Raw genomic sequence first — 24,856 nt, 5'->3', positions numbered from 1 at the left:
TTCTCCCACTAATGAAGACATTGCAGCATCTACCCTGTCAGGCCTTCTTGTCTGAGTGGTTGAAAGTGGGTTGCTGACAGCATTTAAGAAGTGTCTAGATGAGCACTTCAATTGCCTTGGCATAGAAGGCTGCGGATCAAGTGGTGGGAGATGGCATTAAAATGGAAGAGTGTCCATTGGTCAATACGGACGAGTTGAGCTGAGAGGCCTGGTTCCATGTTGTGCACCTCTATGACTGTGACTCTATCCTTCCTTGGGTCTAAGGACCAGATATTTGAAGTGTGGTCTCGCCAACAGCTTATTACAGCTGTAACAACAATAGATGTTAAACAAACTGGCATATAGTTCCCCACCTTCTGTCTTCCCACGCTTATGGACAAGGGAGTCACATTGGTTGTTTTCCACTCTTCCACTGTCCTCCCAGAATTAGGTGAACACAGAACATAGAACATTACAGCACAGTACAGGCCCTTCAGCACACAATGTTGTGCCAACATTTTATCCTTCTCTATTATCTATCTAACCCTTCCCTCCCACATAGCCCTCCATTTTTCTATCATGCATGTTGCTATTTAAGAGTTTCTTAAATGTCCCTAATGTATCTGCCCCCACAACCTCTGCCAGCAGTGCGTTCCACACACCCACCACTCTCTGTGTAAAGAAACTTACCTCTGACATCCCCCTTATACCTTCCTCCATCACCTTAAAATTACGCCCCGTCATGTGAGCCATTGTCGCCCTGGTAAAGTCTCTAACTGTCCACTCGATCTATGCCTCTTATCATCTTGTACACCTCTATCAAGTCACTTCTCATCCTTCTCCTCTCCAAAGAGAAAAGCCCTAGCTCACTCAACCTATGCTCATGAGACATGCTCTCCAATCCAGGCAGCATCCTGGTAAATCTCTGCACCCTCTCTAAAGCTTCCACATCCTTCCTATAATGAGGCGACGAGAACTGAACACAATACTCCAAGTGTGGTCTAACCAGAGTTCTGTAGAACTGCAACACTACCTGGCGGCCCTTGAACTCAAAACCTGACTAACGAAGGCCAACACACCATACGCCTTCTTAACAACCCTATGGACCTGTGCGGCAACCTTGAGGGGTCTATGAACGTGGACCCCAAGATCCCTCTGTTCCTCCACACTGCCAAGAGTCTTGCCATTATCCTTGTGTTCTGAGGTTTGAGAAGATTCAATCAATGGGTCTACTATCTCTGTAGTGACTTCCTTTAAAACCCTTGGGGGCAGACCATTGGGTCCTGGGAATTGGTCCACCTTTCTCTAATATGAAATCTCATATGATTTGGATTTTTACAAGTTCCTCCCTGTTATTTCCAATTCACCCAAAAGGGAGATTTGCGGTGTCCTCCACTGTGAAGACTGGTGCAAAAAATCATTTTTAACATATCTGCTGTTTCTCTGTTTCCTGTTATTAATTCGCCAGCCTCATTAGAGGTCCCACGCTTGCCTTAGCTGACTTCTTCCTATGTATATATCCAGAGAAATTCAAGTCGAGTTTATTGTCATATGCACAAGGACATGTAGGCACAAGTGCAATGGAAAAAACTTACTTGCAGCAGCATCACAGGCACCTAGCATTTAAGACACAATATTCACAAGAAAAACATAAATTATACAAGAAAGAACAAAAAAGCAAAGTCCACTGTAGTGCAAAGTGGTCCCAGTGTTGCTGTACTGAGGTAGTGATTAGGGTTGTGCAGGTTGGTTCAAGAACTAAATGGTTGAAGGGAAGTCACTGTTCCTGACTTCAGGCTTCTGTACCTCCTGCCCAATGAATCTCCTTACAGACAGTGGCCGGAACTGAACCTGGGTCGCTGTCAACTTCCTTTGTATGTTTTACAACGTTAAAGTTGTTTTAATTATTCAAGGACTTTTTATTTACAATCATCTTCTCTCCGCCTCTTTCCAGGGCCTTATTATACGGTGGAATGCGGGAGTCACATTCCCAAGCCGAAATCCCATTGCCGGATACGCCAGCAGAGGCATTTACAATGCTGCTGAAATACATCTACACCGGCCAGGTCACCCTGACCAATGAGAAGGAGGAAGTATTGTTGGACTTTCTCAGTCTAGCCCATAAGTATGGATTCCCCGAGCTGGAAGCTGCTACCTCTGAGTATCTCTGCACCATTCTGAGCATCAGTAATGTCTGCATGGTTTACGATGTGGCTAGTCTTTACTCACTCAGCAAGCTTTCCAATACTTGCTGCTTATACATGGACAGGAATGCAAGGGCAGTCCTTGGCAGTGAAGGCTTCCTGTCCCTTTCAAAGGTGAGATTATCTGTACTATGTCATTCATTACATTGTAGTTTAATTAATCAACCTGAAATTAGAACATCAAACAGTACGGCACTGAAACAGGCCCTTCAGCCACGATGTGGTGCTGAACCAATTAAACTAGCAGTTAAACACCTAACTAAACTAAAACCTTTTGCCTGCACAATGTCCATATCTCTCCATTCCCTGCACATCCATGTGCCTATCTAAGAGTCTCTTAAGCACCTGAGTTGTATCTGCCTCCACTCCCACCCCTGGCAGCACATTCCAGGCACCCACCACTGTCTGTGTAAAAAAAAACTTGCCCTGCGCATCTCCTTTGAACTCACTCCCTCTCACCTTAAATGCATGACCTCTGGTGTTAGACATTTCAACCCTGGGGAAAAAGATACCGGCTGTTCTTTCTATCTATGCCTCTCATAATCTTGTAAACTTCTCTCGGGTCTCTCCTCAGCCTCTGCTGCTCCAGAGAAAACAACCCAAGTTTGTCCAACCTCTCCTTATACCACATGCCCTCTCGTCCAGGCAGCCTCTGGGTAAACCTCCTCTGCACCCTCTCCAAAGCCTCCACATCCTTTCAATAATGCAGTGACCAGAATTCTTCTTAACGTATTCCTCCCATGTTTCAGGGAAGTAATAGGAACTTGAGTTAGTCGCTGAAGACCCTATCAGCCTGGGAAGAGTGGTCTGGCTGGCATCCTTTCACTTCGTGGACCTGTCAATATAACTCCTGTGAAAGACTAAGAATGATTTTACAAGCTGCTCCAGAACAGCTTCTGCAGTCATTTGTTTGGTAGATGAGATGTGCCAAGGCTGATTATAAGAAATAATTTAAGAAGAGAAGTAATGGAAGCCGAAGAAGACAACTCAGCCCTTGTTCCTGCTGTAACGTTAATTGAATTCATGGCTATTCATTCATCTCAGCACCACTTTCCTCTAGTAACCCCATATTCCTTAATAGCTAAAAATCTATCAATCTCTGCCTTAAATATGTTTAGCAACTCTTCCTCCATTTGATAGGGGTTTTAAACGATTCACCATTCAGGAGGTAGAAATTTCTTCCCATCTTCATCCTGGATGGCCTCACTCTTATTCTGAGACTGCCCCCTAGTTCTAGATTCCTCTTGTAATTAAAATCTCCTTTCATTCATTGAAACTCTCGAGAATACAACCCCAGCCTACTCACTCTCTCCTTAGACGGGAAACCCACTATCCCAGGAAGCAGTCTGGGAACCTTCACTGCACTCCCTCATTAACTAGTCCATCCGTTAGGTAAGGAGACCTGATCTGTGCACAATATTCCAGGTGTGGTCTCACCAAGGTCCTGTACAGTTGCAGCCAAACATCTTCACTTTGAATTCAAGACCTGTCATAGTAAAGACCAGCACACCACTTGCCTTCCTAATTGCTTGCAGTACTTGCACGCTAGCTTTCAGAGGCTTGTATACAAGGATACCTAGGTCCCTCTGAACATCGACATTTCTCAGTCTGTTTTTCTTTGTTGTGTACTGTGGTGAATGACTCACATTTTTCCACATTATCTTCCATGTGCCCTGTTCTCACCCACTCACTCAGCTTCTCTGTAGCTCATTGAAGTCTCTCCACGTCATAGACTTGTAGACCCCAGAAACGGACCTTTCAGCCCACCTCGTCCATGCCAACCTACGCTAATTCCATTTGTCTGTATTGGGTCCGTATCCCTCGATACCTTTCCTGTCCTAGTAGCTGTCCGAATGCCTTTGAAACACGGAGAGAAAAGGTTTAGAGTAGGAGAATGTACTCCTACTGAACCCCTGGAACGTAGGAGATTGAGGGGTGATGATAGAGGTATATGAGATCATGAGGGGCATAGACAAGATGAAAGCACAGAGTCTTTTTCCTGGGGAGGGGGTGCTAAAAACAAGAGTGTATAGGTTTAAGATCAGAGGCACGAGTTACGTTAACAGCAAAAGGGTGACTAGGGAGAGACTAGGTCCTCTTAAAGACCATCAGGACTGCCCATGTGTGGAGCTGCAGGAGATGGCCAGGATTGTCATTGTCTATTTCTCCTCGGTGTTTACTAAGGGGGATATTGTGGATGCCAGGAAAATGAGAGGAATAAGTAGTGAGGTCTTGGATCACATGCATATTACGAGGAAGGAGGTATTTGGAGCCTTGAAGTGTATTAAGGTGGGCAAATCCCCAGGGCCTGACCAAGTGCACCCCCGGACCTTATGGGAGGCCAGGGAAGAAATCATGGAGGCCCTTAGAGGTATTTGCTTCGTCGTTAGCTCCTTGCAAAGTTCCAGAAGACTGGAAGGTGGCTAATGTTGTTCCATTAGGGTAGCAAGGACAGGCCAGGGAACAACAGGCCGGTGAACCTGACTTCAGTTGTAGGGATGTTACTGGAGGGAATTCTGAGGGACAAGATGTACCATCACTTGGATAGTCAAGGCCTGATCAGGAATAGTCAGCACGGTTTTGTGCATGGGAGGTCACATCTGACGAATCTAAGAGGTAACTAAGGGGATAGATGAAGGTAGGGCAGTGGATGTTGTCTGTACGTACTTTAGTAAGGCCTTTGACAAGGTCCCTCATGGCAGGCTGATCTGGAAGTTTAGGTCGCATGGGATTTAGCAAGGTGGATTCAGAATTGGCTCGATGACAAGAAGCAGAGGGTGATGGTTGAAGGTCGGTTCTCCGACTGGAGGCCTGTGACTAGTGGGGTGCCCCAGGGATCAGTGTTGGGACCTCTGTTATTCATTATGTATGTAAATGATTTGGATTATGAATGTAGATGGCATGATTAGCAAGTTTGTTGATGATACTGAATTAGGGAGTCTTGTTGATAGTGAACCAGGTTACAATGAACTGCAAAGAGATCTTGATCAGTTAGGGAGATGGGCTGAGGAATGGCAAATGGATTTCAACTTAGATAAGTGTGAGGTGATGCATTTTGGACATTCAAACCAGGGTAGGACTTGTACAGTGAATGGCAGGGCACTGACGAGTGTTGTGGAACAGAGGGACCTGGGAGTACAAGTGCACAATTCACTGAAAGTGGCTGTGCAAGTAGACAGGGTGGTGAAGAAGGCATTTAACACTCTAGCCTTTGGTTAGGCATCGAGTTTAGGAGTAGGGACATTATGTTGCAGTTATATAAGTCATTGATGAGGCCACACATGGAGTATTGTGTACAGTTTTAATCACCCTATTATAGGAAAGACGTCAAGGTGGAGAGGGTGCAGAAGAGATTTACGGGGATGCTGCCTGGACCAGAGGGCCTGAGTTATAGGGAGAGGTTGGCCACGCTGGATCTTTATTCCTTGGAGCGTAGGAGAATGAGTGGTGACCTCATAGAAGTTCATAAAATCATGAGGGGTATGGACAAGGTGGACGGTCATAGACTTTTCCCCAGGGTTGGGGAATCCAAAACTAGAGGGCACAGATACAAGTCAAGAGGAGAGAGATTGAAAAGAGACCTGAGAGGAAACTTCTTTACACAGAGGGTGGTGAGTGGCTGGAATGAGCTGCCAGAGGAAGTGGTCGGGACGGGTACAACTGCAACATTGAAGAGGCATTTGGAGAGGTACATGGAGGGGAGGGGCTTAGAGGGTTATGGGCCGAACACAGGCAACTGGGACTAGCAGGGAGGATACTGTGGTCAGCACGGTCCAGTTGGGCCAAAGGGCCTGTTTCTGTGCTGTATTACTCTATGACTCTCTGAGTACAGATCCAACTTCTTTTGCCGCTTGTGATAGGGATTAGCCAAGTGAATCCCTTTCAGACAGTTTCCAATGCCAGTATATCCTTACTAAAACAAAAACTGTGCCCAGTACTCCATGCATAGCCTCAACAACACCCTGTATAATTGGAACAACTCCCCCTATTTCTAAACTCCAGCTCTTGTAATGAAGGACAATGTGCTGACTTCTTGCTGCACCTGCCTGCTAACTTTGACTGTCTGATGCACAAGGAATCCTGGCTCACTTATCTGCAGTCTTTCTCTACTTAGATCAGAATCTGCCTTTTAATTCCCCTCACTGAAGTGCATGACCTCCCACACTCCCACATTAAACTCCACGTGCCAAGTTTTCACTGACTCACCCGGCCTACCTCTATCCTGTTGCAGAATCCAATTATCCATATCACAGCATGCTCTCCCACCTACTTATGGTGTCATCAGCAAACTTGGATACTTTGCAGTCTGCCTCATTCTCCAGGTCACTGATGTAAACAATTGTAGGCCAAGAATTGATCCTTGGGGCACTTCACTAGTTCCATCCTTCCAGCCTGAAAATGACCTGTTTTATTCTGACTTTCTATGTGATAACCAGTCTTCAGTCCATGCTAACACACTTCTTCCATTTTCGTGAGCTCTTACCTTGTTCACCAGCCTTTTATGTGGCCCTTTGTCAAATGCCTTCTGGAAATCCAAAAACACCACATCTGCAGGTTCCCCTCCATCAACTCTGCTTGAAGAACTCTTAAGTTTGTCTTCCAAATCTGACTGAGTTTATTGAGAAGGTAATGCAGCAAACTGGTGACATGGCTTATGTCGACTTCAGTAAGGCTTTTGACAAGGTCCCATATGGTAGGGTGGTCCAGAAGGTTAAGGCACAAGGGATCCGAGGTGTGTTGGCAAACTGGTTCCAAAATTGGCTTGGTGATAGGAGGCAGAGAGTGGTGGAGGATGGGTGTTGTTCTGACTGGAAGGCTTTAGCAGATGGTGTTCTGCAGAGATCAATGCTGGGGCCTTAGGGACATATAGAGGAACCGTAGCACTGAGGTACAGAGAGACCTAAGGGTGCAAGTCCATAGCTCACTGAAAGTATTGGTATTGGAGAAACAAAGGACTGCAGATGCTGGAATCTAGCTGCAAAACATAATGATACTGGAGGAACTCAGGAGGCCAGGCAGCATCCGTGGAGAAAAGCAGGCGGTCAACGTTTCGGGTTGACCGCCTGCTTTTCTCCACGGATGCTGCCTGGCCTGGTGAGTTCCTCCAGCATCATCGAGGTATTGGTTTATTATTGTCACTTGCACCAAGGTACAGTGAAAATCTTGTCTTGCATACTGTTCGTACAGATCAATTCATTACACAGTGCATTGAGGTAGTACAGGGTAAAAACAATAACAGATTACAGAGTAAAGTTTCACAGCTACAGAGGAAGTGCATTGCAGGTAGACTATAAGGTGCAAGGTCATAATGAGGTAGATTGTGAGGTCAAGAGTCCCTCTCATCGTAAAAGGGAACCGTTCAATAGTCTTATCACAGTGGGATAGAAGCTGTCCTTGAGGCTTCTGTATCTTCTGCCTGATGGGAGAGGGGAAAAGAGAGAATGACCTCAGTGGCTGGGGTCTTTGATGCTGGCTGCTTCACCAAGGCAGCGAGAGGTATAGACAGAGTTCATGGAGGGGAAGCTGGTTTCTGTGATGTGCTGGGCTGTCTCAACTCTCTGCTTGAGACACTGGTGGGTAGGGTAATGAAGAAGGCATTTGGTATGCTTACCTTCATAGGCTGAGGCATTGAGTGTAAGAGTTGTTGACTCGTGTCACAGCTGTACAAAACAGTTTAACCACACAAGGAGTATTGTGTACAGTTCTGGTTGCCACACACAATGATGTGATAGCAATAGAGAGAGTGCAGAACTGATTGAGCAGGGTGCATCGGGAATGGAGGGCTGTAGTTGTGATTGGACAGGCTTGACTTATTGTCACTGGAACATTGGAGGCCAGTGGGTGGTCTTTTTCCAAGGGCAGGGGAGCTTAGAACTGGAAGGACAAGCTTAAAGTGAGAGGGGAGAAATTCAAAGTAGATCTGAGGGGTAAGTCTTTCACACAGAGGGTGATGGTTATCTGAAACAAGCTGCCAGAGGAGGTGGTGGAGACAATTACAGTGTTCAAAAAGAATTTTAAAGTGAAAACCCATTACGGTGATGTCTCAACCCAGATGGCATTGGTTTAAGGTGAGGAGCAAGAGGTGAGAGAGTTATCGAGCAGTACAGCGCAGAAACAGGGCCTTTAGCCCAACGTCCATGCTGACCGTGAAGCCCCGGCTGTGCTAACCCCATTTACCCGCATTTGGCCCATATCCCTCCATGCCTTTCCTGTCGACGTGCCTGTCCAAGTGTGTTTGAAATCAGAGTCACACAGCCCAGAGATGGGCCCTTCGGCCCAACCTGTCCATGCCAACCAAGATCCCCATCTAAGCCGGTCCCATTAGCCCATGTTTGGCCCATGTCCCTTGAAACATTTCCTATCTGTGAACCTGTCCAAGTGTCTTTTATACTCTGCCAGGGGTGGTAGTGGAAGCAGACATAATGGTGGCTTTAAGGGGTATTTAGACAGGCAGATAAACAGGCAGGAACGGAAGGACATGGATCATTTGTAGGCAGATAGGTTGAGTTTAATTTGGCATTTATGGTTGGCACAGACATGATGGGCCGAAGGGCCTGTTCCTGTGCTGTCCTGTTGTATGTATGACTGTTATGTTACCTACTCTTAGAGGGCACGTGAGGAACAATTTTACACTCAGAGGGTAGATGGACTATTTCACCTTTTACAGTGTTTGTCACATTTAATATTTCACACAGCATAATGTACACAGTGTCAACAGCAGGTTCTCTTGTCAGGACATCTGTGAAGTATTCATTCAGAACCTCGCTCACATTCCTGTCTCCACATTCTTTCCATCATCATCATCCTCTGCTCTTCATATGTTTACAAAACACCTTTGAATTGTCTTTGACTAGCCAGTATTTTTTCCCTGCTCTCAATTTGCTTTCTTAATTACCTTTTTTGCTTTCTATGCTCTTCTAAGCCTGCTGTGGTATTAAGCTCTGGGTACCTGACACGAGCTTCTTTTATTTCTTTATCCTTCTCTCCGTGATTTTGTCAGCTGGGGTCTTAGATTTGGCGATCTGGGGTTCTATTTCTCTGAGTGAACATAATTGCACTGATCCCTTGGAAACTTTCACTTGAATGCCTCCCATTGCTGTGATATTGATTTACCTTCAGGCAGTTTTATTTAAAAAGCGTTTGGCATTCTGGGTTTAGATAATATGTTTATCAGCTTGGTCTTGTCCAATATTGGAGGCTCTGGCAAACAAGACAGTGGAAGTGTTCAGAGCCATTAGTGGGACAGGCGGAACAGATGGGGACAAACTGTTCCCAGTGGCAACAGGGGTGACAAACAGGGCAACTGAATTTGAAGTCACAGGAAGGTACAACACAGGAGACGACAAACTGCATTACAGGGAAGGAAGAAGAAACAAAATAGGGACTACAGACGTACAGGGAAGTACAGTGCAGGTAGACAATAAGGTGCAAGGTCATAACAAGGTAGATCGTGAGGTCAGAGTCTATCTCATCGTATAAGGGAACCGTTCAATAGTCTTATCACAGTGGGATAGAAGCTGTCCTTGAGCCTGGTGGTATGTGCCATCAGGCTCCTGTATCTTCTGCCTGATGGGAGGGGGGAGAAGAGAGAATGACCTGGGTGGGTGGAGTCTTTGATTATGCTGCCTACTTTACCGAGGCAGCGAGAGGTATAAACAGAGTCCATGGAGGGGAGGCTGGTTTCCGTGCTGTGCTGGTCTACACATCAGCCCGCCCGACGTCAGTTGTCAGGGAAAAGCTGGAGTTTGTGGTGTGCTAACGGGGCATCTGAAAACATCCCGGGGAAGCTCCTGTGCACCCTCACCAGGACTATCACATCCTTCCTGTACCTTAGTAACAAGGAAATTGATGAAGACAGTCTATCCTCCACCTACTCCATCTTCCCATCACCCCCTCCTCACCTGGATCCACCCATCACCTGCCAGCTCTTGACCCACCCCTCCCCCTCACCCCTTTACACTGACTATTTCTCCTCTATCTTCCAGTCCAGACGAAGGGTCCCGACCCGAAACATTGACTGTTCATTTCCCTCCACAGATGCTACCTGACCTGCTCTGAGCTCCCCTAGCAGTTTTTTGCTCCATTTTCCAGCATCTGAAGTCTCTTGTGTCTCTAAGGTTTTACAAAGTTGGAACATAACCTCCCTGCTCTTGTACTCATTGCCCCGACCGTTGAAGTCTCCCATACACCTTCCTCACCATGTTATCTTCCTTCAATGATCAAGAACATAGAACAGTACAGCACAGGAACAGGCCCTTCAGCCCACCGTGTCTGTACCAAACACAATGCCAAATTAAACTAAATCCCTTCTACCTGTACGTGGCCCACGTCCCTCCATTCCCTGCGTATTCATGTGTCCATCTAACAGCCTCTTAAATGCCATGGTTGTATCTGCTTCCACCACTACCCCAGGTAGCGCATTGCAGGCATCCACCATTTGCCCCATACGTCTCCTTTAAACTTTCTCCTCTCTCATCTTAAATGCATGTCCTCTAGTATTTGACATTTCTACCTTTGGGAGAAAGGACCCTGACTGTCTACTCTATCTATGCCTCTCATAACCTTATAAACCTCTATCAGGTCTCCCCTCAGCCTCCGACGCTCATGAGAAAACAACCCAAGTTTGCCCAACCTCTCGGCAGAGCTCATACCCTCTAATCCAGGCAGTATCCTGGTAAACCTCCTCTGCACCCTCTCCAAAGCCTCCACGTCCTTCCTGTAATGGGACGACTAAATTGCACGCAGTACACCAAGTGCAACCAAACCAAAGTTGGTGGACAACATCCACTGCCCTACCCTCATAACTCACCTTTGTTACCTCCTCAAAAAGCACAATCAAGTCAGTAAGACATGACCTGCCCCACGCAAAGCCATGCTGACTGTCCCTAATCAGGCCATGGTTTTCCAATTGTGCATAATTCCTGCATCTAAGAATCCTCCAATAGCTTCCCTACCACTAACGTGTGACTCACTGGCCTATAATTTCCAGGATTATCCCTATTTCTCTTCTTGAACAAAGGAACAATGTCGGCTACTCTCTAGTCCTCCCGGACCTTGCCTATTACTAGTGAGGATACAAAGATCTCCATCGTGGCCCCAGCAATCTCCTCTCTCAATAACCTGGGGTATATCCCATCAGGCCCTGAGGACTTATCCACCTTCCTGATCTCAAGGTGCCCTGGCACATTAGCACACCCCACACTGCTCTCACTATCCCCCAAGTCCTTCTCCTTGGTGAACACTGACACAAAGTACTCATTTAGTAATTCACCCACTTCCCCTGATAAATTCCCACCTTTATCTTTGAGTGGTCCAACCCTCTCCCTAGTTACCCTCTTATCTTTAATGTAAGTATAAAGTGCCTAGGGATTCTCTTTAATTCTACTTGCCAAGGACATTTCTTTATATCCCTCAAGGACCCTGTCTGATTTTAGCTTCCTAAACCTTTGATATGCTTCCTTTTCCTTTTTGACTAAATTCATAACCTCCCTTGTCTTCCAAGGTTCCTTTACTCTGCCATCCTTGTCCTTCCTCCTTACTGGAACATGCTGGCCCTAAGCTCTGATCAACTGATCTTTGAACAACTCCCATATGTCAGATCAAAGGACATGTATCCAAGGTTCCTCTGTTCCTCAACACTCCCTAAGACCCCACTATTCACGGCGCTAGTGAGGGCAGGAATAGAAATATAGGCCAGATGAATGTGTGGCTGAGGAGCTGGTGCAGGGGACAAGGTTTCAGGTTCCTGGATCATTGGAATCTCCTCTGGGGTAGAGGTGACCTGTACAAGAGAGACGGGTTACACCTGAACGGGTGGGGGACCAATTTCCTGGCAGGGAGACTCGCTACTGCTACTCGGGAGGGTTTAAACTAGATTGGCAGGGGATAGGACCCTGAGCAGTAGTGAAGGATATGAGCAATCAGGTTAATACTGCAGCCAATGGAAGCAAGTTTAGTAAACAGGACAGCCAGGAGCACAGTGAAGGGAGAGGAAAGACTGCTGGTTTAAACTGCATTTGTTTCAATGCAAGAGGCTTAACAGCTAAGGCGGATAAACTCAGGGTGTGCATTGGCTCTGGGGACTGGGGTATTATTGACATGGCTGAGAGAAGGGCAGGACTGGCAGCTCAATGTTCCAGGCGTGACAGAGGTACAAGTAAAGAGGGGGAGTTGCCTTCTTGATGAAAGAGGACATGACTTTAGTGCTTAGAGAGGACATTCTTGGGAGATCATCCAGTGAGGCCATGTGGGTAGAACTTAGAAACAAGAAAGGGAGGGTCACTTTGATGGGACTGTATTATAGGCCCCCCAGTAGTCAATGGGACATAGAGGAGCAGATGTGTAGGGAGATTGCAGGTAGCTGTAAGAATAAGGGTAGTATTAGTGGGAGATTTTAACTTCCCAAATATTGTCTGGGCCAACCACAGTGCAAAGGGCTTAGACGGGGTGGAATTTGTTAAATGTGTCCATTCAAAATCAGGTTTATTATCACTGACATGAAATTTGTTGTTTTGTGGCAGCAGTACAGTCCAAGACATAAAAATTACTAGAAGTTCCCAAAACAAAATAGTGCAAAAGAGGAATAACAAGGTCGAGTCAGGGAACGAGGCAGGGCAAGTGACTGAAGTGTCAGTAGGGGAGCACTTTGTGTCCAGTGACCATAATTCTATTGGTTTTAGAATAAGCTGTGGAGGAGACAGGACAGGTCCACAGGTTAAGGTCCTGAACTGGGGTAAGGCCAATTTTAGAGGCATTAGGCAGGAACTTGCAGAGATCAATTGGATGAGTCTGTTCGCTGGTCAAGGGGCAATTGGCAAGTGGGAGGCTTTTAAAAGTGTGATATCAGAGTCTAGGGGCAGCACGTTCCTGCTGGGGTGAAGGGCAAGGCTGGCAAGTTCAGGGAACCCTGGTTGATAAGAGATATTGAGGCTCTGGTCAGGAAAATGAAGGAGGCATACATGCCTCGATGACCATAAGAAGTGTAAGAGTATTCGTGAGGGAAATCAGGAGGTTAAAAAGAGGGCATGAGATGGTTCTGGCAGGCAGGGTCAAGGAAAATCCCAAGGGATTCTACAGGTATATTAAAGGGGTGACTAGGGAGAGAATAGGTTCCTTTAAAGATCAGCATGGACGTCTGTGTGTGAAGCCACAGGAGATGGGCGAGATTTTTAATGAATATTTCTCATCAGTTTTCACTGTCGAGAAAATGATGGATGCTGAAGAAATGAGGGAAATGAGTGATGATGTCTTGACGTGCAAACAAATTACCAGGGAGGTGGTATTGACAGCCTTAAAGCACATTAAGGTGGCTAAATCCCCAGGGTCTGACTGAGTGTATGATCGGACCTTGTGGGGAGCTGGGGAAGAAATTGCAGAGGTCCTTGCGGAGATATTTCCTTCATCTTTAGCCACAGGTGGAGTTCCAGAAGACCGGAGGGTGGCTCCTGTTGTACTGTTATTTAAGACGGGCAGCAAGGACAGGCCACGGAATGACAGGCCGGTGTGTCTGACATCAGTGGTGGGGAAGTTGCTGGAGGGGATTCTGAGGGACAGGATCTACCTGCATTTGGATAGACGAGGACTAATTAGAGCAAACACACAAAATGCTGGAGGAACTCATCTATGGAGGGAAATAAACAGTTGACATTTCGGGTCAAGACACTTCATCGGAACCAGAAAGGAAGAGGGCAGAAGCCAGAATAAGAATGTCGGGGGAGGGGGAGGAGCACACACTGGCAGGTGATAGGTGAGAACAGGTGAGAGGGGGAAGGTAGGTGGGTGGGTGAGGGGGGAGATGTAAGAAGCTGAGAGGTGATAGTAGAAGAGGCAAAGGGCTGAAGAAGGAGGAATCTGGTAGGAGAGGGCACTGGACCATGGAATAAAGGGGTGGGGAATAAATAGACAGGTCATGAGGGCGGGGGAAGGGAACAGAGAAGAAGGGAAGGGGGCCACAGGAATGAGGGAAGACAAAGGGGAAAACAAAAGGAAAAAGAAGTTGGGCAGGGAAGAGGGGAGGGGTTACTGGAAGTCAGAGAAGTTGATGTTGAGGCCATCAGGTCGGAGACTACCAAGGCGGAATATGAGGTGTTGCTGCTCTAACCTACATCTGGTCTCAACGTGGCAGTAGAGGAGGCCGTGGACAGACGTGACAGTGTGGGAGTGGGATGTGGAATTGAAGTGGGTGGCCACCGTGAGATCCTGGCTTTTGCAACGGACAGAGCCAAGGTGCTCAATGAAGCGGTCACCCAATCCATGTCGGGTCTCACTGATGTAGAGGAGGCTGCACCGGAAGCAATAAATGACACCCTCGGACTCACAGGTGAAGCACTGCCTCACCTGGAAGGACCATCTCGAGCCCTGAATGGTGGTGAGGGAGGAGGTGTAGGGACAGGTGTAGCACTTAGTGCAGTTGCAGGGATAAGTGCTGGGAGGGTCATCTGTGGGGAGGGACGAGTGGACAAGGGAGTTGTGGAGAGAGCAGTCCCTGTGGAAAGCGGGGGTGGGGGGAGGTGAGAGGAAGATGTGCCTGGTGGTGGGATCCTGTTGGATGTGGCGGAAGTCGCGGAGAATGATGGGTTGGATATGGAGGCTGGGGGGTGGTAGGTGAGGACAAGGGGAACCCTGTCCCTGTTAGGTCGGGGTGGGGGGGAGATGGAGTGAGGGCAGACATGCGAGAAATAGAGCAGATGTGGGTGAGTTCCCTCAACAACATCTCTTTTGCCTCCTCCCACTTTCTCCAAACCCAAGATGTAGCCATGGGCACTCGCATGGGCCCCAGCTATGGCTGCCTTTTCATCAGCTACGTTGAACAGTCCATGTTCCAAGCGTACACCAGTAACACCCACCAACTCTTTCTCTGCTACGCTGACGACTGCATTGGGGCTGCTTTCTGCACCCGTGCTGAACTCGTCAATTTCATCAACTTTGCCTCCAACTTCCACCCTACCTTCAGATTTACATGGTCCACCTCCGACACCTCTCTCCCCTTTCTGGATCTCACGGTCTCCATCTCCAGAGACAGATTAACCACTGACATCTTTTACAAACCCACTGACTCTCACAGGATGCCATCCCCTTCTCACAGTTCCTCCACATCTGTTCCCATGATGAGCCTTTCTACTCCAGGACATCTGAGATGTCCTCCTCCTTCAGTTAACAGGGTTTTCCTTCCACCACCATCAATGCTGCCCTCACCCACATCTCTTCCATTTCCCGTACATCTGCCCTCACCTCATTCCCCCCCCCCCCCCCGACATAACAGGGACAGGGTTCCCCTTGTCCTCACCTACCACCCCACGAGCCTCCGCATCCAACACATCATTCTCCGCGACTTCTGCCACATCCAACGGGTTCCCAACACTAGGCACATCTTCCCCTCCCCCCAACTGTCCACTTTCCACAGGAACCACTCTCTCCGTGACTCCCTTGTCCACTCGTCCCTCCCCACAGATGACCCTCCCAGCACTTATCCCTGCAACCGCACTAAGTGCTACACCTGTCCCTACACCTCCTCCCTCACCACTATTCAGGGCCCGAGACGGTCCTTCCAGGTGAGGCAGTGCTTCACCTGTGAATCTGAGGGTGACACTTATTGCATCCGGTGCTCCCGGTGCGGCCTCCTCTACATCGGTGACCACGACACAGTTTGGGTGACCACTTCGAGCACTTTCGCTCAGTCCACCACAAAAGCAAGGATCTCCTGGTGGCCGCCCACTTCAATTCCACATCCCACACCCATACTGTCTATCCATGGCCGCTTCTGTTGCCATGTTGAGGCCAGATGTAGGTTAGAGGAGCAACACCTCGTATTTCGCCTTGGTAGTCTCCGACCTGATGACCTCAACATCGATTTCTCTAACTTCCGGTAACCCCTCCCCTCCTCTCCCCCACTTTTTTTTCTCCTTTGTCTTCCCTCATTTCTGTGGCCCCCTTCTTCCCCCCCCCCCATGACATGCCTATCTATTCCCCACCTCCTTCCCTTTATTCCCTGGTCCAGTGTCCTCTCCTACCAGATTCCTCCTTCTTCAGCCCTTTGCCTCTTCTACCTATGACCTCTCAGCTTCTTACTTCTTCCCCCCCCTCCCCCACCTACCTACCTTGCCCCCTCACCTGGACTTGTCAATCACCTGAACTCACCTATCATCTGAACTCACCTGTCACCTGCCTGCGTGTGCTCCTCCCCCTACCCCGACCTTCTTATTCTGGCTTCTGCCCTCTTCCTTTCCAGTCCTGATGAAGGGTCTCGACCCAAGATGTGGACAGTTTATCTCCCTCCATAGGTGCTGCCTGACCTGCTGAGTTCTTCCAGCATTTTGTGTGTTGCTCCAGATTCCAGCATCGGCAGAATCTCTTCTTTTTCAATCTTTTTATTAGTTTTCAAATTAATACAGATTAATATATAAGATCAATGTTTGTATATGTAATGCAAAGAGATCAGGAGAACAATCATGGCATGGATAACCATAAAGAACAATAAAATATAAAAAATCTGTAGATCCAATGATCTTTTAGTAAATGAATATAATAGAAAAGAAAGGAAAGAAAAAGATTTATTATATAAATATAAAATAAAGAAAAATCCCCAAATCAATAAGAAAAATTATAAACAATATATCAAACTAAACTAAGCTAAACAGAAAAAAATTTCATCTGCAGAATCTCTTGTGTCTAAGGACTGATTAGAGATGGTCAGCACAGCCCTGTGCATGAGAAATCATGTCTCACAAATCTCTTGAGTTTTTCAGAGGTAACCGAGGGGGTAGATGAGGGTAGGGCAGTGGATGTTGTCTATATCGACTTTAGCAAGATCTTTGACAAGGTCCTGCATGGCAGGCTGACCTGCAAGATTAGATTGCATGGGATCCAGGGAGAGCTGGCTAGTGGATTCATAATTGGCTCAGTGGTAGGAAGCAGAGGGTGATGTGAAAGGTTGTTTTTTGGACTGGAGGCCCCTGACCTGTGGTGTGCTTCAGGGGTCAGTGCTGGGACCTTTTTTGTTCATTATTTATATAAATGATTTGGATGTGAATGTACAAGGCATGGTTAGTAAGTTTGTGTATGACACTAAAATAGGTGGTATAGTGGACAGTGGAGAAGGTTATCAAACATTACAGGGGGATCTTGATCAGCTGGGTCAGTGCGCCAAGGAATGGCAAATGGAGTTGAATTCAGGTAAGTGCAAAATGTTGCATTTTGGGAAGTCAAACCAGGCTAGGACTTTCACAGCTAACAGCAGGGCGCTGGGAGGTGTTGTAGAACAGAGGGACCTCGGGGTACAGGTACATGGTTCACTAAAAGCAGCGTCACAGGTAGACAGGGTGGTGAAGAAAGTGTTTGGCTCGCTGATCATCATTGAGTATAGGAGTTTGGATGTCATATTGCAGTTGTACAAGACATTGGTAGACCATACTTGGAGTATTTTGTACAGTTTTGGCCGTCCTGTTGTAGGAAAGACATCATGAAAGAGTGCAGAGAAGATTTACGAGGATGCTGCCAGGACTCGAGGCTCTGATTTATAGAGAGAGGTGAACAGGCCAAGTTTTAATTTCTTGCAATGTAGGAGATTGAGGGGTGACCTCACAGAGGTGTATAAAATCATGAGGGGCACAGATAGGGTGAATGCACACAGTCCTTTTCCCAGGTTTGGGGAATCAAAGAATGAAGGGCATAGGTTTAAGGTGAGAGGAGAAAGATGTAGAAGGGACGAGGAGCAACTTCTTCAGGCAGAGAGTGGTGTGTTTATGGAACGAGCTGCCAGAGGGAGTGGTTGAGGCAGGTACATTAACAACATTTAAAAGACATTTGGATAAATACTTGGGTAGGGAAGGTTTAGAGGGATATTAGCCAAACGTGGGAAATTGGGACTAGCTTAGGTGGGCATCTTGGCCAGCACAGACGAGTTCGGCTGAAGGACCTGTTTCCTTTCTGTATAACTCAATGATTCTGCATCCTAGCCTCATTAGTACTCTCAAAGTGCATCACCTCACATTTGTCTGGATTAAATTCCATCTCAGAATCAGATTTATTATCACTGACATGACGTGAAACTTGTTGCTTTTGAGGCAGCAGTACAGTGCAAAGACATAAAAATCTATAAATTACAAAATAAATCAATAGTGCAAAAAAGGAATATTGAGGTAGTGTTCATGGACCGTTCAGAAATCTGATGGTAGAGGGGAAGAAGCTTTTTCTGAATCATTGAGTTTGGGTCTTCAGGCTCCTGTACCTCCTCCCCGATGGTAGTAACGTGAAGAGGGCATGTCCCAAGTGGTGAGGGTCCTTAATGATGGATGCTGCCTTCTTGAGGCACCACCTCTTGAAGATATCCTCGACAGTGGGGAGGATTGTGCCCGTGATGGAGCTGGCTGAGTCTACAACCCTCTGCAGCCTCTTGCTATCCTGTGTATTGGAGCCTTCGTACCAGGCAGTGATGCAACCAGTCAGAATGCTCTCCACTGTACGTTTATAGAAATTCGTAAGAGTCTTTGCTGACGTACCAAATTTCCTCAAACTCCTAACAAAGTAGAGCTGCTGGCGTGCCTTCTTCGTCATTGCATCAATGTGTTGGGTCCAGGATGGATCCTCTGAGATGTTGATGCCCAGGAACTTGAAGCTGCTCACCCTTTCCACTGCTTTCAGCCCATTTCACCAACATATTAATATTTCTCTGCAGCCTAAAATTACCTTCCACACCATCAACAACACCCTGCCGATTTTCATATCATCTGCAAACTTACTGCTCCTGACTCATACGTCCACTTCCAAGTCATTCATGTACATTACACACAAGGAATCCAACCCCGATCCATGTGGGAATCCACTTGTCACAGGCATCCAATCGCAAACACTGCCCTCTACCATCATCCACTGTCTCCTATTCCCAAGCCAATTCTGGATCCAGTTTGCCAACTTGTCCAGGATCCCATGGGCTCTAATATTTTGAACCATGTGAGACCTTGTCAAAAGCCTTACTGAAGTCCATCTAGATCACATCTTCTGCCTGGCCCTGATCGATACACTTTGTTACTTCTTCAAAAGTCAACTAAATTGATCAGACAGGATCTACTCTTGATAAAGCCATGTTGGTTGTCTCTGGTTAGTCCCTGCCTTTCCAGAAAGTCATTAATCTTCCCCCCTCAGATTTTTCTCCAGTATCTTCCCCACTACTGATGTTAGGCTCAGGTCTACAGTTACCAGGCTTTTCCCTGCTGCCTTTCTTGAAAGGGGGACCATGTTTGCTGTCCTCCAGTCATCTGGTCCCTCACTTGTGGACAGCGAAGAGCCCAGCTGTCTCTTCCCTTGACTTTCATAGTAACCTGGGATAATCCCATCTAGAACTGAGGACTTAGTCACCTTTAAACCCACTAAGGCATCTAGTACCTCTTTATTTGTGGAGACCTGCACTAGACTTTCACCTACCCCTTCACTGAATTCTCCAACCACAAAGTCTGCTTCATAGAACACAGTACGGGAACAGGCCCTTCGGCCCACAATGTCTGCACCAAACGCAATGCCAAATTAAACTAAATCTTTTCTGCCATATCCCTCCAACCACCACAACCATCTTTCTTTGTGCTAGGTATGATACCAACCAGTGGAGGTTTTTCTAGTGAAAAAAAGGACTGCAGATGCTGGAATCTAGATGAAAAACACTCTGATTCTGGAGGAACTCAGCAAGCCAGGCAGCATCCGTGGAGAAAAGCAGGTGGTCAACATTTCGGGTCAGGACCCTTCTTCAGGACTGAAGATGGAAAAAGAGGAAGCCCAGTATATAGGAGGGAAAAGCGGAGCAGTGATAGGTGGGCAAAAGAGGGGAGGCGAGGTGGGCACAGGTTGGTGCGGATTTTGGGGAGCGGATAGAAATGGGCAGTCCTAGGTTGCGGGACTATCATGGTGGTAGCTGTGGGGGGGGAGTTCTTCCCAAGGTGATGTCAGTGATGGTGAGGAGATAGTGTCCTGGTGGTGACTATCATGTTGGTAGCTGTGGGGGGAGATCTCCCGATGTGATGAGGTCAGTGATGGTTCAGGAGATAATGTTCTGGTGGCCACTGTCCTGGTGGTCACTATCCTGTTAGTAGCTGTGGGGAGGAGATCTCCCAATGTGATGAGGTCAGTGATGGTGCAGGAGGTAATGTCCTGGTGGGCACTATCATGTTGGTAGCTGTGGGTAGGAACTCTCCCGAGGTGATGAGGTCAGTGATGGTGCGGCACTATCTTGTTGGTAGCTGTGGGGCAGGTGAGATCTCCCGAGGGTTTTCCCCCTGATTCTAGTTTAGCCAGGGCTCCTTGATGCCATACTCAATCAAATGCTGCCTTGATATTGCTACCTGGATTAGAGGGCATGAGCTATTGGACAAACTTGGATTGATTTCTCTGGAGCTTCGGAAGATGAAGGGACACCTAGTAGAAGTTTATAAAATAATGAGAGGCGTAGATAGAGTAGAGAGTCAGAATCCTTTTCCAGGGTAGGAATGTCAAGTACCAGAGGACATATATTTAAGGGGGGGGGGGCCGTTTAAAGGAGATGTGCAGGGCAAGTTTGTTTACACAGAGTGGTGGGTGCCTGGGATGGGCTGCTGGGGGCAGATATGGCAGTGGTGTTTAAGAGGCTGTTAGACACATGAATAATCGGGGAATGGGGGAATGTGACCATATACACGCAGAAGGGATTAGTTTAATTTGGCACAGACATGGTGGGCTGAAGGTCCTGTTCCTGTGCTGTCCTGTTCTATGATATCAAGGGTAGTTACTCTCACTTCACCTCTGGAGTTCAGTTTTTTTGTGGACGTTTGGACCAAGGCTGTAATGAGGTCAGGAGCTGAGTGACTTTGTCAGACCCCAAACAGAGCTTCTGGGAGCAGGCTGTGGCTGGGCAAGTTCTGCTTGATTGCCCCATCAATTGGGCAGGACATACCAGGGCAACGTTCCACATTATCAGATAGATGCCAGTGTTGTAGCTGTACTGGAACAGCTCGGCCGAGGGCACGGCAAGTTCTGGAGTGTGGGTGTTCTGAACTATCGCTGGAATGTTGTCAGGGTCCAGAGCCTTTGCTGTATCCAGTGCCTTTAGCTGCCTTGGTGTGGAGTGAGTTGAATTGGCTGAGGACTGGCTGAGGACCACTGGTGGAGGCTGAGATGGGTCATCCACTCGGCACTTCCAGCTGAAGGTTCTTCCAGTGTTTCAGCTTTCTCCTTTGCACTGATGTGCTGGGCTCCCCCGTCATTGAGAATGGTGATACTTGAGGAGCTTGCTTCTCCAGTGTGTCACATACAACATTACTGAGAGTTGGGATGTCATGTTGCAACTGTATAAAACATTGGTTAGATTGCACTTAGAGTATCATATACAGTTATATTCACCACACTACAGGAAGGATGCAAGAGCAATAGAGAGCATGCAGAAGAGATTCACCAGGATGTTGCCTGGAATGGAGGGATTAAGTTATAAGGAGATAATGAATAGGCTGAGTTTATTCTCACTGGAGCTTAGGAGCTGAGGGGTGACTTTATGGAGGTTTATAAAATTATGAGAGGCATAGACAAGATAAATAGAACATAGAACTTTACAGCACAGTACAGGCCCTTCGGCCTACGATGTTGTGCCGACATTTTATCCTGCTCTAAGATCTATCTCACCCGTCCCTCCCACATAGCCCTCCATTTTTCTATCATTCATGTGACTATCTAAGAGTTTCTTAAATGTTCCTAATGTATGTGTCTCCACAACCTCTGCTGGCAGTGCGTTCCACACACCCACCACTCTCTGTGTAAAAAAAAAACTTACCTCTGACATCCCCCCATACCTTCCTCCAATCACCTTAAAATTATGTCCCCTCATGTGAGCCATTTTCACCCTGGGAAAAAGTCTCTGACTGTCCAATTGATCTATGCCTCTTATCATCTTGTACACCTTTATCAAGTCACCTCTCATCCTCCTGCTCTCCAAAGAGAAAAGCACTAGCTCACTCAACCTATCCTCATACGACATGCTCTCCAACCCAGGCAGCATCCTGGTAAACCTCCTCTGCACCCTCTCTAAAGCTTCCACATCCTTCCTTGTTTCATTGTCCACCTCCATTCACAACTGGATGTGGCGGGACTGGTAATTCGGTTTATTATTGTCACACATACCGAGGTACAGTGGAAACACTTTGTTTTGCATGCCGTCCATGCTGATCATTTCTTTACAACAGTGCATTGAGGTAGTACAAGGGAAAGGGACTGCAGAACTGAGATCTGATCGGTAGGTTGTGGGATCACTTAACCCTGTCCATTGCTCGCTGTCTGTGTTGTGTGGTGTGCATGTGGCTTCACCAATGTGATTGCTCACTCTGAGGGGTGCCTGGTGCTGCTGCAGGCATGCCCTCCCGCATGCTTCACCGAACCAGGGTTGATCCAGTGCAAACTCCTTACAGACGGCGGCCAGAATTGAACCCGGGTCGCTGGCGCTGTAATAAGGTTACTCTAACCGCTACACTACAGTGCCAGCCCTTACACTACCATGCCTATTTGGGAAATTGAGATCTCCCAGTACAATATCTTTTTATTGTATCTCTCTGATATCTGCCTACATATCTCCGGCCGCTGTCTGTAAGGAGTTTGTACGTTCTCCCCATGTCTGCGTGGGTTTCCTCCAGATGCTTCGGTTTCCTCCCACATTCCAAAGACGTACGGGTTAGGAAGTTGTGGGCATGCTATGTTGGCGCCAGAAGCGTGGCGACACTTGTGGGCTGCCCCCCCCCCAGAACATTCTACGCAAAAGATGCATTTCACTATGTGTTTCAATGTATATGTGACTAATAAAGAAACCTTATCATATCTTCCTCTATCCCTGTTCCCTGTTGAGAGATCTATAATACACTCCCACCAACACCCTTCTTGTTTCCAATTTCTACCCATAAGGCCTCGTTTAAGGAAATTTATAGGCTGTCCTCCCTCAATACTGAAGTAATGCAGTCTTTGATTAACAGTGCAGTACCTCCTCCCCTTTTACTGCTCCCTCTGTCTCACCTGAAGGTTCTATACCCTGGGATACTGTGTTGTTAGCCCTGCCCATCCATCAACAAGGTCTCACTGATGGCAACAATATCATCGACCCTCGTGATGTGAAGTTTAATGGGTGAGATGACTGTGGTGACGGAGAGGTTTGGACCCTGGGCTTGTAGTGAGCTGTATTGAGATTCAAACTGAGGATGGGTAGATGTATGGGAGAGGTGAGTGCTGGTGTATGATGTCACATGGTGGTCCAGTCTTTGGTGTGTACAGCTAAGCCTTCTGTCTCATCCCCACAGACAGCTCTGCTCAAGGTCGTGTCCCGAGATTCCTTTGCTGCTCCGGAGAAGGATATTTTTCTGGCTCTAATGAGCTGGTGCAAACAGAATCCGGAGGAGATGCACGAAGAAATCATGAAGACAGTCCGGCTTCCGCTGATGAGTTTAACGGAGCTGCTGAACGTTGTGCGGCCCTCGGCTCTTCTCTCCGCTGACACCATCTTAGATGCCATCAAAATTCGCTCTGAGAGTCGCGATATGGAGCTGAACTACCGGGGCATCCTCAGTGAGTACCAGCAGTGGGGGCACAGCCAGTACTCCGTAACACTCAGTGGGTGTCAGCACAGCGGGGCACACACACATGGAGTAACAGTGCGGGGCATCCTCAGTGAGTAACACCAGAGGTCACACTCAGGTTACACTCACAGAGTAACACCAGGGGTCACAGTCAGGGAGTAACAGTGCAGGTCACACTCGCAGAGTAACACCAGGGGGAACACTCACGGAATAACACCAGGGACACACTCACAGAGTACGTGCAGGTCACATGCATGAAGTAACACCAGGGGACACAGTCAGGGAGTAACAGTGCAGGTTACACTCACGGAGTAGCAGTCCCTTCAATGACATGTCCTGATGGATTGTAAGGAACTGTCGTCGGGAATGCAGATCCACATGCCCCAGTGGTGTTGTGCTCAAGCACAGAGTGTTTTCTGTTGGCCTTTAATGGTTTGTTCCCACCCTCGGTACCTCTGTTTGAGTTGGCTCTCAGCCCTGCGTGGGTGAGAAGTGGAGCTCCTGCTGACGTGTTTCACCGTTGTGTTCCCCAGTCCCAGATGAGAACATTGCCTCGATGAAGCATGGGGCGCAGGTCATCGGGGGAGAGCTGAAGGCGGCTCTGCTTGATGGGGACACTCAGAATTACGACCTGGACCATGGCTTCTCACGACATCCGATTGACGAGGACTGCCGGTCGGCCATCGAGGTGAAGTTGGGCCAGGCATCCATTCTCAACCACATCCGCATGTTGCTGTGGGACCGGGACAGCAGGTAACCGAATCCTCTCATGGTCCGATCTCTGAGCAGATCGTCTGCAGACCCGCAATTCAGGACCCTCCCAGTGGTTTGGGAATCTAAATGCTTGGAAAGGCATTTCCAAGGCACAGAAGGCTGCGGACCCAGTGCTAGTAAATGGGGTTAGTGGGGATGGGGACGGTGGTCAGCATGGACATGATGGTCCGAAGGGCCTGTTCCAGTGCTGGGTGACTCTGTGACTGTAAGCACCACAGACAGCTGAGAGCACAAACACGAACCAACCAGTGCAGTAAACTCCTTCATCCACTGGTTACCCCTTGCTGAATGCCTGGTTGAAGAAAGGATCACTTGTGGAGCACCTTGTACAGC

At 47.7% G+C, this 24,856-nt stretch overlaps 1 protein-coding gene across 1 annotated transcript in view; it reads left to right on the top strand.

Annotated features, from left to right (window-relative positions):
* btbd9 (BTB (POZ) domain containing 9) overlaps nucleotides 1–24,856 on the top strand; it is a 107,532-nt gene that overhangs the window by 9,830 nt on the left and 72,846 nt on the right. Inside the window, exons 3-5 of the mRNA XM_052025345.1 lie at nucleotides 1,934–2,297; nucleotides 23,474–23,738; nucleotides 24,283–24,502. Of these exons, the coding sequence (XP_051881305.1) occupies nucleotides 1,934–2,297; nucleotides 23,474–23,738; nucleotides 24,283–24,502 (849 nt within the window). The remainder of the gene's footprint in view (nucleotides 1–1,933; nucleotides 2,298–23,473; nucleotides 23,739–24,282; nucleotides 24,503–24,856) is intronic.

Source organism: Pristis pectinata, chromosome 10, assembly GCF_009764475.1.
Source record: "Pristis pectinata isolate sPriPec2 chromosome 10, sPriPec2.1.pri, whole genome shotgun sequence".
Classification (NCBI taxonomy): domain Eukaryota; kingdom Metazoa; phylum Chordata; class Chondrichthyes; order Rhinopristiformes; family Pristidae; genus Pristis; species Pristis pectinata.
The sequence above is the reverse complement of the archived record's forward strand: the minus strand, read 5'-3'. Positions and strand labels throughout refer to the sequence as shown.